Source organism: Penicillium maclennaniae (assembly GCF_028827695.1).
Source record: "Penicillium maclennaniae strain IBT 15551 chromosome Unknown utg000001l:1.0-3280838.0:1.0-3283122.0, whole genome shotgun sequence".
In the NCBI taxonomy this organism is placed as follows: Eukaryota; Fungi; Ascomycota; class Eurotiomycetes; order Eurotiales; family Aspergillaceae; genus Penicillium; species Penicillium maclennaniae.
The window spans coordinates 483,217-495,275 of NW_026623213.1; the positions used below are offsets into that span (position 1 = coordinate 483,217).

The 12,059-nt window shown below is 51.7% G+C and overlaps 7 protein-coding genes across 7 annotated transcripts; 3 read left to right on the forward strand and 4 right to left on the reverse strand.

The window, feature by feature from the left end:
• Positions 1-194: 194 nt before the first annotated feature.
• On the reverse strand, positions 195-1,004 carry N7477_000169 (mitochondrial 54S ribosomal protein mL49; the record flags this gene model as incomplete). The annotated part of the gene is made up of 3 exons (XM_056961832.1): positions 195-245; positions 309-682; positions 863-1,004. The coding sequence occupies 3 exons, from the start codon at positions 1,002-1,004 to the stop codon at positions 195-197; spliced, it is 567 nt and encodes a 188-aa protein (XP_056826835.1).
• Positions 1,005-1,198: 194 nt separating this feature from the next.
• N7477_000170 (eukaryotic translation initiation factor 3 subunit E) lies at positions 1,199-2,642 on the forward strand (the record flags this gene model as incomplete). Its single annotated transcript, XM_056961833.1, has 3 exons — positions 1,199-2,313; positions 2,369-2,563; positions 2,624-2,642. 3 exons carry the CDS (start codon positions 1,199-1,201, stop codon positions 2,640-2,642), a joined length of 1,329 nt encoding a protein of 442 aa, XP_056826836.1.
• Positions 2,643-3,511: 869 nt separating this feature from the next.
• N7477_000171 (uncharacterized protein) lies at positions 3,512-3,986 on the reverse strand (the record flags this gene model as incomplete). The annotated part of the gene is made up of 3 exons (XM_056961834.1): positions 3,512-3,694; positions 3,753-3,794; positions 3,891-3,986. 3 exons carry the CDS (start codon positions 3,984-3,986, stop codon positions 3,512-3,514), a joined length of 321 nt encoding a protein of 106 aa, XP_056826837.1.
• Positions 3,987-5,014: 1,028 nt separating this feature from the next.
• N7477_000172 (ArsA family ATPase) lies at positions 5,015-6,156 on the reverse strand (the record flags this gene model as incomplete). The annotated part of the gene is made up of 3 exons (XM_056961835.1): positions 5,015-5,057; positions 5,117-5,706; positions 5,770-6,156. The coding sequence occupies 3 exons, from the start codon at positions 6,154-6,156 to the stop codon at positions 5,015-5,017; spliced, it is 1,020 nt and encodes a 339-aa protein (XP_056826838.1).
• Positions 6,157-6,696: 540 nt separating this feature from the next.
• Positions 6,697-7,218, forward strand: N7477_000173 (hydroxyisourate hydrolase; the record flags this gene model as incomplete). Its single annotated transcript, XM_056961836.1, has 1 exon — positions 6,697-7,218. One exon carries the CDS (start codon positions 6,697-6,699, stop codon positions 7,216-7,218), a length of 522 nt encoding a protein of 173 aa, XP_056826839.1.
• A 594-nt stretch (positions 7,219-7,812) lies between these two features.
• On the reverse strand, positions 7,813-8,190 carry N7477_000174 (uncharacterized protein; the record flags this gene model as incomplete). Its single annotated transcript, XM_056961837.1, has 1 exon — positions 7,813-8,190. One exon carries the CDS (start codon positions 8,188-8,190, stop codon positions 7,813-7,815), a length of 378 nt encoding a protein of 125 aa, XP_056826840.1.
• Positions 8,191-9,940: 1,750 nt separating this feature from the next.
• N7477_000175 (RING finger domain protein) lies at positions 9,941-11,443 on the forward strand (the record flags this gene model as incomplete). Its single annotated transcript, XM_056961838.1, has 1 exon — positions 9,941-11,443. The coding sequence occupies one exon, from the start codon at positions 9,941-9,943 to the stop codon at positions 11,441-11,443; it is 1,503 nt and encodes a 500-aa protein (XP_056826841.1).
• Positions 11,444-12,059: the final 616 nt, after the last annotated feature.

Sequence of the window (12,059 nt, forward strand, 5' to 3'; positions counted from 1 at the left end):
AATCACCAATGGGTTTCATCGGCCACCAGAGCTGTCGGTCTGGATTTGTCCGTCTTCATGCTTTTTCTTCCTGTTCTGTGCTCTCTTACTTCTGTCTGCTGATCCCTCGCTCAAGTGGGATCCACTCAATACTTTTGTGTCCATCACTCGAATGAGAGTGGCCAGTGGAAAGATAAAGGATAAAAATTTTTCGCTCAGAAGTTTCGCTCGGAGAGGAACTTCAGGATTTCGGGTTTGCGCCAGCCCTATGGTGATAAATTAGTACTGTATTCGGCCATAGCACTCACGCCATGCTCGAAAAAACATACCTTGACAATGATGTGGCCGTTAAGTCGATTGATAGACACGTCAGGGCTTCGCACATCAACGCCTAGGGTGTATGCCAGGTCATCGCGCAGAGCATCAAGGTCACCCTCCGTCTTCTGGATCTTAGTGAGCTGCTTAGTGCCGCCGGCTTTTGTGACGAGGTAAACGGGGAGTTGGTTGGAACCGGTCCGGCGAACAAAGTAGGGGAGATTGCTCAATTGCACAGCAGGCTGAGTCTTATTGGCCTTCGGGGTGATTGGGGTCGATGGTGTGACAGGCTGCTCCTTTAGAGCTTGTGCCTGGTGGCGAAGGTTGGTGAGGAAGCCACGGATTTGGTATGAGGAGGAGTTTCGGCATGATGAGGATGGGAGGGAGACTGTAACGAGGAATGATGTTAGATCTGCGTGATACATTTGCAAAAGTAGCATATTGGGTTGAGCGCTTTCGCCGCGACAGGAATGTGAAAGTAATATTCTTATATTGCCGATGCGCTCACTTGCAATCTGTAAGATCGCCGAGAGATACCCCAGGAAAGAAGTTCAATGTTCAAACTTACAGAATGCCGGCCGCGTCGGAGAAGATAATGAAGAAAGGCTGGATGTCTGCACGGAAGCCGCGGAGCGAGCAAAACCACTGGAATTGGCGAGCTGCTTGCACACAGCCGAAGCAGCTGTGGCTGAGTTCCGGAGAGACGCCATCGAGGGGCGATGTGAGCAGGAAGTGTGAACCTGGAGAATCAAATGATCAACATGAGGCCAAGTGAAGCAGGTTTCTCAACCGCCGGGTTCTGCCACCGCCCAATTTCCATATTGGGCTTAGCGCGGTCAACCCTCCCGCACACAAATTCAAAGTTGATCGGATTGTCTCTTTGAAGAACATCCTCACGTCCACCATGGCTACCACCGCCCCCGCTGAGGGCACTCGCCCGACCGACTATGATCTGATGCCCCGGATCATCCCCTACCTCGACCGGCACCTGGTTTTCCCCTTGCTTATGTTCCGCAGTGAGGAGGATAATGAATACATTCGGCTCGCCTACGAACTCTTGAAGCCCACCAACATCGTCGGCTTCAGCGAACAACTATGGGGAATGTTCAACGATACCGAGGCTCCCGCCGAGTTGAAGAAGAAAGAGGCCGATATCGCGGCGGAGAAGGAGCGTCTGGAGGCCAAGACTGAGAAGATGAACGCAGTCTTCGCCGACGAGGAGGTTCTGAACAGCATGCGCAGCGACAAGGCTGCCAACTTCCGCTTCCTCGAGGAGAACTACGGCGTCACAAACGAGATGGTCAACGACCTCTACGACTACGGCCGATTCCTGTACAGCACTGGCGACTATGGCAACGCCGCCATCACCCTTTTCCAGTTCCGTTTCCTGTCCACCGATAACGAGAAGCTCGCCTCCGCTACCTGGGGTCACTTGGCTTGCGAAATCTTGAACGGCCGCAACCGTGAGAACCCCGCTTGGGAGCAGTCCTTCGAGGCTGCCCTCGGTGAGGTCCCCAAGGTCAAGGACTCAATCGAGACCCGCCTGTTCAGCAACCCTCTTGGCCAGCTCCACAGCCGCACATGGCTCATCCACTGGTGCTTGTTCCTTCTCTTCGACCACGACTCCGCCCGCGACACTATCACCGACCTCTTCTTCTCCCCCGCCTTCATCAACACCATCCAGACCAGCTGCCCCCGGGTTCTGCGCTACCTCGCCGCTGCCGTTGTCACGAACCGCAACCGCCCCCACAAGCACAGCGGTGTTTACCCCAAGCAATTGAAGGACCTTGTTCGCGTTGTGCGCCAGGAGGGTTACGAATACAGTGACCCCATCACCGACTTTGTGAAGGCTCTTCACATCGACTTTGACTTTGAGGAGGCCCAGAAGAAGCTGGGTGAGGCTGAGGCCGTCCTGCGTGACGACTTCTTCCTGCACGGTCAGGCCGATGCCTTCATTGAGGCCGCCCGTCACCTCATCTCCGAGAGCTACTGCAAGATCCACCAGCGGATCGATATCAAGTGAGCAACGGAGAATCTAAGCTTTCAGGAACCAGACATCTAACTTACATCATAGGGACCTCTCTACTCGTCTCGGTTTGAGCGAGGACGAGGGTGAGAAGTGGATCGTCAACTTGATTCGCAACACCCGCGTCGATGCCAAGATCGACTACAAAGCCGGCACTGTCATCATGAACCACCCTCCCTCGTCGGTGTACCAGCAAGTCATTGAGAAGACCAAGGGTGCTTTCTTCCGCACACAAGTCTTGAGGTATGTACCCCCCCACTTCGTTTCTGACCCCACAAACCCCATTTACTAACCCATCTTCAGTTCGGCTGTCGCAAAATAAATATCCTCCATGAGCTGATGCCAAAAAAACCGACTTCTTCTTTGTTATTATCAAACCCTGTTTTCTGCCTGCCCGGTTTAGTGATCTCCCCGTGTATGTCACAACACGGTATCATGGATCTTCCGAGATGGAGAACACCGAGCAGCGTGGCATCCGGCTGGCGTTCTTAGGTGGTCCACCTTATTGATGTTTCTTTTTTTAACCTCTTAGTCCACAGTTTCCGATTTTTTTACCCTTCTCTGTCGTCAGATATTTGCTCATGTTTGGTCGTTTCAAAAGAAGTCTTTCAGCCCTGTAGGGCTTGATTGAGAGGGGAGGGTTGGAAAAGAAGCCTAGAGAGACATGGCGTCCCGCCTATTTGAAGAAGAGACGGGGCTTATGTAGACGACTCCTGATATCCAAGGGTCTAATGGATCTATGCTGTTACGAATGGTCTATAGAGATGAGTGAAAATGATGTCTGACAATATCTGCTCCAATGTGAACGAGATTCGGTAACGAAAGTAAGAGAATCCATGTATTCGAAGACAAAGGGTATCATCAAGGAAATGGGTCGATAGCCAGATGTTCCCAGGTTCGATTCGCTGTCCGAGACTTCCTTTAGGGGTCCAAGTGGCTGGTATGGCTCCACTCCAATGTATAAATTTGGATCATTTCATGGAGTCCGGGCGAAAGTTGTGTCCAGGGAAAAGTCCACGAGAGGAAAGATCAGGTGAATTGAAGCACACCACCGCCCTGGGAATGATTGTGTAGGTGCTAGATGTCACCGAAGGCTTCTTGGAACTTTGAGCATTAGGCAAACTCCATGGACAATCCAAAAGAAATCTATCAGCGGCAATAGTTCCATCAATGGATTAGGGCGTCAAGCGATCAACGGCCACCTCTCGACTCGGGCTCCCGTCTGCGACTTCGATTTGGATCCACAGGAATAAGCTCATTGATGTACGGTTCCAATTGTCGCGCACCATCAGAAGTCGTGTTCTGGTTCGTCATGCGCAAAGCCTCCTGCTTCTCATATTCGCGAGACATCGCGGCCAGATCGTCGATTTGTTCCTGGAGCACAACAATCAGCACATCGGTCCTTTTGCCTCTATAAGTCCAAGAGACAGACCCGTGTGAGAGGCACGCCAGTAATCAGATAGCCTTCACGCCCCTTCAAAGAGTGTCAGAACATCTGGTCAGACCCCGTTAACCGTGGCGCGCCGCCGGGAGATCTGCTCTGATATACCTGGTAACTATACGGTCTCACTGAAGCGGATGGTCCGAGGAAGTAATGAATGTGGCCTAGGACGATATGTCGGGATAGCCCGTAGCCTGGGAGCCAGTATTGCTGTTCGCGCGACATATCTGCTAGGAGAGAGAGGGCTTGAAGCTCGGGAGGATCAGCGGGTCAGACCAGCCCAACGGACCACGAAGACTTGGGGTATTTCTCAAAGTTCCATCAGGGTCATTGCGGTATAAATAACAGAGATCACCCCTCCCTTCCCCCCTCCTTCACGGCGGTCAATCAAGAAGACTCCCAAGACGACGAAGACCTGCAGAGCGGGAATCCTCGACGATGATCTCACACTCCAGATCCACTCGAAATTGATCTCAGAACAAATGGCGCCACGAAGTCAGGGACACAGAATGATTCCCCGGAACTGTCGGGGCATTGCATTGAACCGCCTCACTCTATCGGACCACGACGTCCAACCCTTTTCACCGGTTGAATCTCATCAGCCCTGGCCTTACCAATGAATCGGTTACCTGGGCCATTGTCAAAGTGAGGCTTGCTGCCAATGCTCGAATCAGCTTTTTGCCTGAAATGCCCCGGTAATTGGATACCAGGATATCGGGTTTCCTCGCAACCCTTTTCCTCTCACCGTATCTTGGAGTCGGCGCCATTCTGGTTCGCGCGATGTCGTGGCACCATGGAGCTGCGGTCTTTTGCGGGGCCCGAACTGAGCTGCAGGAGACATTGCTGCAAAGCGCACGATTGGGATAGAGGTATACCTTTGCCGGCTGAAATAGGCTCGATCGATGTCGAACACATGGCATTTGCAGGCGACGTTACGAACGGATCGAGACCATGCAGGTGGGGTTTGATCTCCCTGTCCAAGTGGGGAGGTGTATCAGTAAGGACTACTCGCTGGGTTTCTAGTTCTTTGCTGATGCTTGAGCCTGGGTGATCGCAATAAGGTGAAGGATGAAGGAAGAGGAAGGTTGGGATCTCGGTTAGATGTGACGGGGGTGTGCATATTGACTTGTCATTGGTCTGGCGCTTCTACGGTCTCTACAGAAGCCGGGCTGGCATGCATAGTATCATGTATTATTCTCTAGTCTTTTCATAATTCGTCCCGGATATTCTTCTCATATCCTCACCACAATCTCCTATTGCGGAGGGACATAGGGCTGTACCAGCATGTTGCTGAACCTAAATGTGACGGTTAGTCTGATCCGATACCGCTCGTCGCTCGTCCAGAGGCAACTTACTTCTCCAGCTTCTCCTTTCCACGGACCTCCTCGACCAATAGAGGCATGCGGACCACGTTGAAGTCCTCGTACAGCTCCTCGATCTGCTCGAGGTACTTCTTCTGCATCTTCCTCCGCGCATTGCACTGCTCACAGCCGCTTCCCTCCTTGGGGAACAGCAGCTGGTTGACAACAATGGAGTGGGTATCAATACCATAGCTAGTCAATTCCTGGATCATGCGCTCAGTCTCGTACAGCGACAGGAACTCCGCAATACAGACACACACGAAAGTGGTCATATCCGGATTCTTAAACTGGGTGTTGACCTCGCCAATAGTCTCCCGCAGCGACTCCATCTTTTGAAGCAGCTCATCCATGTTTTGACCGCCGGGAAGGCCACCGCGCGCACCGAGGATCGAGTTTAGCATCGGGCCGAATTGCGATGACAACTGCGAGAGCTTGGCCAGTGCCTTCTCGAGCACGGTAGGGAACTGCAGGAAGCGCAGCGTGTGGCCGGTCGGGGCGGTATCGAAGACGATCACCTCGTACGAGAGCGACTTGACCTGCTTGAGGACTTCGGCAAACGACATGGCTTCGTCAACGCCGGGAATCTGCATGGGTTGATGGCATGATTAGCGTTGTAATGGGACTACCGGAGTCAGACAGCCACTCACGCTGAACGCGAGGTCCTGCATCATGTTTCCCATGCCCATTCCAGCCATGGGATCTTCCTGTCCATCGCCATTGGCCAGGAGATCCTGGATGCTGCCGTTGGGGTCAATTTCCATGGCGCTGAGGTTGCTGTAACCGTCGATCAGGCGGGCCTCTTTGCCGAACTTCTGGCCGAAGGCATCGCTCAGGTTGTGCGCGGGGTCAGTCGAGATGAGAAGGACGGATTTGCGGACTTTGGCGAGTTGGATGGCCAGCGAGCACGAGGTGGTGGTCTTGCCGACACCTCCTTTGCCTCCGACGAAGATCCAGCGGAGAGTGTTCTGGTTGAGGATCGACTGGAGCGTAGGCTCCATGTCGAGGTCGTCGCTGTGGACGACGGCGGAGGACATTTTGGTGATGCGGACGGGAGATGAGTTGGAGATGATGGAGGGATGTGATGTTCAGAAATGACGGGTTTGCCCCGCAAAGCAATCGAACGTTCGGGAAAAACAGTCTAGTCAAGCGTCAAGTAGGTCAATTGGCGATTCTCTACGACGCAGAAGTTGTCGCCTGGGCGCTTGAATATTTTGGCCTGGATCTTTGTCCGAAATTTAGTTAAAATCGGCGGTATGTATTCATTGTCTGGTCGACTCGATCCTCCGCAACGCCGACAGGTACAGTACATTTCAATTTAGCAAGGAAGATTACCCAAACTACCATTCACGAGGCTCCAATCACTTTCAGTCTACAAAAAGTAAAGATATGAGCTATTGCCAGCTCTGTGCGAGCCCAACAATGCTCGCTCCACCCGCGCAGAACAATTCATGGCATCCTCCGCATCTATCGGTGCTCTCCGATACCAACGGCCCATAGAAATGGCGACGCAATCCTCCTACCTTTTTTCACCATTTACCTTTTCCAACCCACCTCATTCTCTTTGATCTGCTTGAATGGACCTCTCCCGCCAAACAGATCTCGGTCGTATCAACAATCGCCTCGCACTGCACCAGCAACACCTTGAACCGGCCCCGCACTCCACCGCAAAGCAATCGCCCACCATGGCCGCTCGCGACCCCATTACCTGCCACGTCCTCAACACTCTGACCGGCACTCCAGCCGCAAACCTACCCGTCACTTTGACGCAGATGACCTCCTCAACCTCCAGTCCCGTTACCTTCCAAGCTACCACCAACGCCGACGGGCGCGTCGCCAATTGGACGCCCGTCAGCGGATCCGCCTCGGTCCCTTCCATTCTGAGCGCGCTTCCGGCCGCCGATAGCAAGACAAACTGGGCTTTGCGCTTCGAAACTGGTCCTTGGTATGAGGCCCAGGGAATTGAGAGCTTCTGGCCGGAGGTAGAGGTCAAGTTTACTGTTAAGGGCCGTGGTCGTGAGGGCGAGGAGGGCTGGCGCCATTATCACGTCCCCGTGCTTCTGGGTCCTTGGAACTACTCGACATACCGGGGCTCTTAAACTTTTTATATACTGTTGTCAAGGACTTTTGTCATGGAATATGTTCTTCTTGGAGCATGTGCTCGTCATAAATTGGTATACTCTAGTTCAGATTCCGGATCTATGATGCACTGTGGAAGTGAACTTCTTTGTGATAAAAGCTGTGTGCTTGATAAGGCATGATTCACGCCATGGATACATCAACAGGCAAGATGGCCGAGTTGGTCCAAGGCGTATGGTTCAGGTTCACCTGATCCAAGTTTCCATATCTCGTTTTCGGGGCGTGGGTTCGAATCCCACTCTTGTCAAATCTTTTTTTGCTTCCTCTCTTTCTTGCTTGTCAAAGCTAATCGGCTAATCCATGGCTGTGTGGATTGACTAATTATTTTTCTTTTTGCTGAAGTAGTTCCCGAGAGATAATGCAATTGTTAAAGATAAATGTTATGAGGACACCGCACACTCGAGCGAGCCCGGAAGTATATCGAGGTTTGCCACAGGTGGGGTCCACATCAACACCATTGTATACACCGAGTAAGAACAACGAGCAGCCGTTCAAAAAAATAAAAATAAAATAAAATAATTCAAGTGATAGTACAAAGGCAATAAAGACGATGTTTACTTCCTCTTCCAAGCTGGCTCAGTATCTCCGTCATCCGCAATGTGGTTGTACGGTCTGTCATATCGGTTCTCCACTTCTTCATTGTGCTTCTTCACATCCTCCGGAAGGTCGTCTCTGAGATTACCCTCGTGATCGGCAATGGGGGACTGCTTTCCATCGTGAAGAGTGGGCTCAGCTTTGTTAGAGGGAATCGGGTGGTTGGGATGCCGGAGGGAAGCATCTTTCATATCCTGGTTCTCGGCATGGCTTTCTTCCTCCTTCGGGGATTTCTGAGCGTAGCATCGTTGACGAGGTAGGCTGAAGACCGGGCGACTGAGGTAGGCAATGGAGGAAGGGGCGCGCAAACGCGGTTGGATTCGTAGCAATGAGGTCATTTTGGAGAGTTGATGTATGAGAAATATGAAAGGCGAGCCTTGGGCTTACTTCTCCATTTAATAACTCTCCGACGTGAATAAGCCACAGAGATCATCACTTGTTAGAGTGAAATCAGGTTTACGAAGCTTAACAGGGTGCGAAGCTGCTCCTTGTCTTTGCCCCTGGCGATGACGTACTCCGATGTCATATCTGCCAAGAATTCGAAAGGGTGGTCTGTTGCTACATCTCTTGCAATCTACAATGCTCTGCCAGTCAGAATGATGCCCATGGAGTTTCAGGTCGTGAAGCCCACGATCAGCGACTTGATGCAAGTTTGTCAGGGTTGGTGTGGGGTGACACTCCGCCGACAAGGCTTAATTTGTGGCAGCATAATCTTTCTCACCTCAACATACAATAGATAGTAATGTATTCAATCCTTAGATCCAAGCCATGAGAAATCAGTTTGTAGATATTGTTCAGCGTAAACTTCTGCACCTTTGGCAATAAGACAATAGACTATTCTGAAGCTGGCCCGTAGAACGGCGGTACTGAGAGCTATCCAGTAAAATCATTATATCTCTTCTCCTTCACTGTGCAAATTTCACAGCAAGCTCATTCTCCAAGTTCTCTTTTGAATTTCCTGTAGGGAACGTTGAAATGAGCTATAGAGAGTCCCCATCGCGTGACTGCATTGAAGCAGTTTTGCTTCTTTTTACTTCGACCAGCTCCGACGTTGACAGGGTTGACCAGGCTAGGAATCAATATGGACGACTCCAATTCCTCTTCGATGGATTCATTGTGACTGTCCCTTCACTTTGTCACGTCCGGGTTGCTCAGCGCTGATACTGCAAATGATAATTGAGTCGTACCCAGGAATCCCGTACATGCAGAGACTCTGAGCGAGAGAATAATACTAAGCATTGTCATCAGGGATACCCCGTCTCGGAAATCTCAACCTTTGGTGGGCTGAGCAAGCCCATCTGCCACCTGGGGTAGCAAGAGAGAATATCTCCTAGCGATACAAAATTTCCTGGCTACATGACTCAGGATCTCAGCGACGTGGCGCTCAGTTTAGCAATGAATAGTTGTCACATCATGTCGCCTGACCATTACTGCCAAAAGAGCGATGTATGGCCGCTCATACAGGAATCTTGTCTGTGTCGGACAGCTGAGGGACACAGTAGAGCACCGGTGAACTTCGCAGAGCCCCCTGCATTCCATTATGCTTAACAAGCCTCGAATGGCAAGATTCAGGGGAGAGTAAGGCGAGGAAGTCGAGCGGCTAAAGTTGCCAGTTTTCTACATCTTACCGAGCGGCCTGGACCCTGCCTGGATCCTGAAGTGTGGATGCAAGGATGGTATAGACTGATTATTAATGCGAATGTGGGGATTAGCCATCAGCTCGTAGGGCTCGGGAGGGAGTCGATCGTTGGTGAAACATTCCACCACGGCCTTATTTACATATTTCCGTCGGACGATCAGAATGAAGCCGGCGATCAGGGCCAAGTGCAGCGTTAATCTGGCAGCACGCGCCAGCAGGGCTCAGTGACGTGACTGTCACGTGACCCTGATGACAGCCGCGGATCACAGCCGAGATGTCCTTAAGACCGCGCCTCCACCTACGGCGCCACCTTCATCCCCAGCTTCACTCTGCGTACTCTCAGTGTGGCTGTATTGAAGATGATAAGATTATTGGCATTTGAGCTGTGATTCGGTGTTCCAAGTCTTCTTCCCTTGTCTTCCGACCCAAGTCGCATTCCTTTCTCCACCATGGCATCGCTCCCAGGCTACCCGGCTGCGGGGAGAACGAGATCGTCCGATGGTGCCACAGCGACAAACCCTGACGCTGGCTCCACACTGGAAAATACGACCCTTCAAACACAGGCTTTTGACGATGTCGAGACTGTTCTCTTGAACAAAGGTTCCTCGACTCCGAATCCCGCCGATAACGTCACGGAAGTAAACGAGAAGGGCGTCGGCCGCTCTTCAAATCTCAACGATGTTTCCAATCATGATGAGCCGCGCAAGTGCTGGATTTGCTATACCGATGAGACAGAAGATTCGCCTTTGAACTTGGAGTGGCGATCTCCCTGCCCTTGTGCCTTGACAGCCCATGAGGCATGCCTGCTGGACTGGCTTGCTGATATGGAGAACCCTCGCGCGCGCAAGCGAAATGGTGCCAGTGCAAAGATGGTGTGTCCGCAGTGCAAATCAGACATCGTCGTCACTCGCCCACGAAGCTACGTTGTCGATACCCTGCGCGTGGCTGAGAAGGTGGCGGGTCGGTTAGTCCTCCCTGGCATAGTCTTTACTGTGGCTGGAACCGTGTGGGCCGGCTGTTGTGCACATGGAATTTACTCGATGCATCTGATCTTCGGCTCAGAAGAAGCAAGACAGATTCTCCAGAGTAGTGCCGAGGGTCCGTGGAATCCTGGATTGAACATCGGCCTTCCGCTTATTCCGCTTTCTTTGATATTCTCTCGCACCCGCTATGGCGATGGTCTCCTCCCAGCCATCCCCGTACTTTTCTTCGCCGCGCATAGCCCTGGGCAAGAGCCCGACTTCGACCTCTGGCCGCCTACGCGGGCCATAACTTTTGCCGCTCTGCCGTATGTTAAAAGCGTATACGCCTCGCTTTACGAGCGATTCTTTGGTGGGTTAGAGAGAAAGTGGATATCCGAGGTACAACCTCGCGCTGCGGAGGAAGTGATGGATGAAGTGCAGCAACAGGACCAGGCCGAAGGCCTCAATCGATTTGGCGAAAATGTCAATGGCCAAATTCTTATGGAGATAGATCTCGAATTACAGGTAGGGATGGGCGAGGATGACGAGCCGCCAGAGGCACCGGCTATTCCTGCCGCAGAGAATCACGACGGCGCTGACCTCGGCGCTCAGGACGGACAGGCACAAGGACAGAACATCGGGCAGGGCCTAGGTCTCGGGCGCCGTCAAAACGAAATCATCCATGATACCGGTAACCTCGCCGAGATCGTACTCGGAGCGCTCGTTTTCCCGGCCATCTCTGCCTCAATGGGAGGACTTCTGAAATACGTATTGCCTAAGTCATGGACCACTCCGTCTTCAGTCCTCGAGCGCAGTCGTCCCGGTCTCCTCCAGAGCCGCTGGGGTCGCAGCGTCATTGGAGGATGCATGTTTGTGCTTCTCAAGGATGCGCTCATTCTTTATTGTCGGTGGAAACTAGCGCAAACTCACCGACGGCGCAAGGTGCTGAACTACGACAAATCCAAAAAGAAGGGCAGGCCCAAGCGGTGATGTCGACAAATGAAGTTTGCTATCTTTCTCTTTCACTTCGGTTCGATTCGGACGCTGTTTGCATTCCACGGCGTTTAACAGGGGATTCGATTCACGATTTTGGCGAGACTCGCCTTTGATACGCATGCCTGACATATGACGCCTCACGACCCTTAAGATACCGGTGCCATACTCATTGATACTTCTTTTCTTGATATTACTTTCTTTGTACTCACCAAGCCCTTCTTGTACTTAGTATATGTTGGAAGATCCAGACACTCCTGTCACATAAAATAATGGATGCACTCTAGCAAAAATCTTTAACACAACCATTCAGGAATTGCAATCTGATAGTAGCTTATGCGGATATGGTACTAGGTTTGAAGATAGGCAAGAAAGTGAAGAGCAAGGCGAGGGGGAAAGGTAAGGAGAAGAGGCGCATCAGATCAAGAAGACACATTGTAAAGAGGAAATCAATACTAGTACTATAGGAGGAACGCAGATAGTATAAAACTGAGTCTGAGGAGCTCCTGTCATTAATTCCCCACCAGTTTTTAAAGGGTTAATGACCAAAAGCGCCGACAAATTGCTTCAATTGATGCCTCCTAAGAGCACCGAGTGTCAGGATTCGGTCATA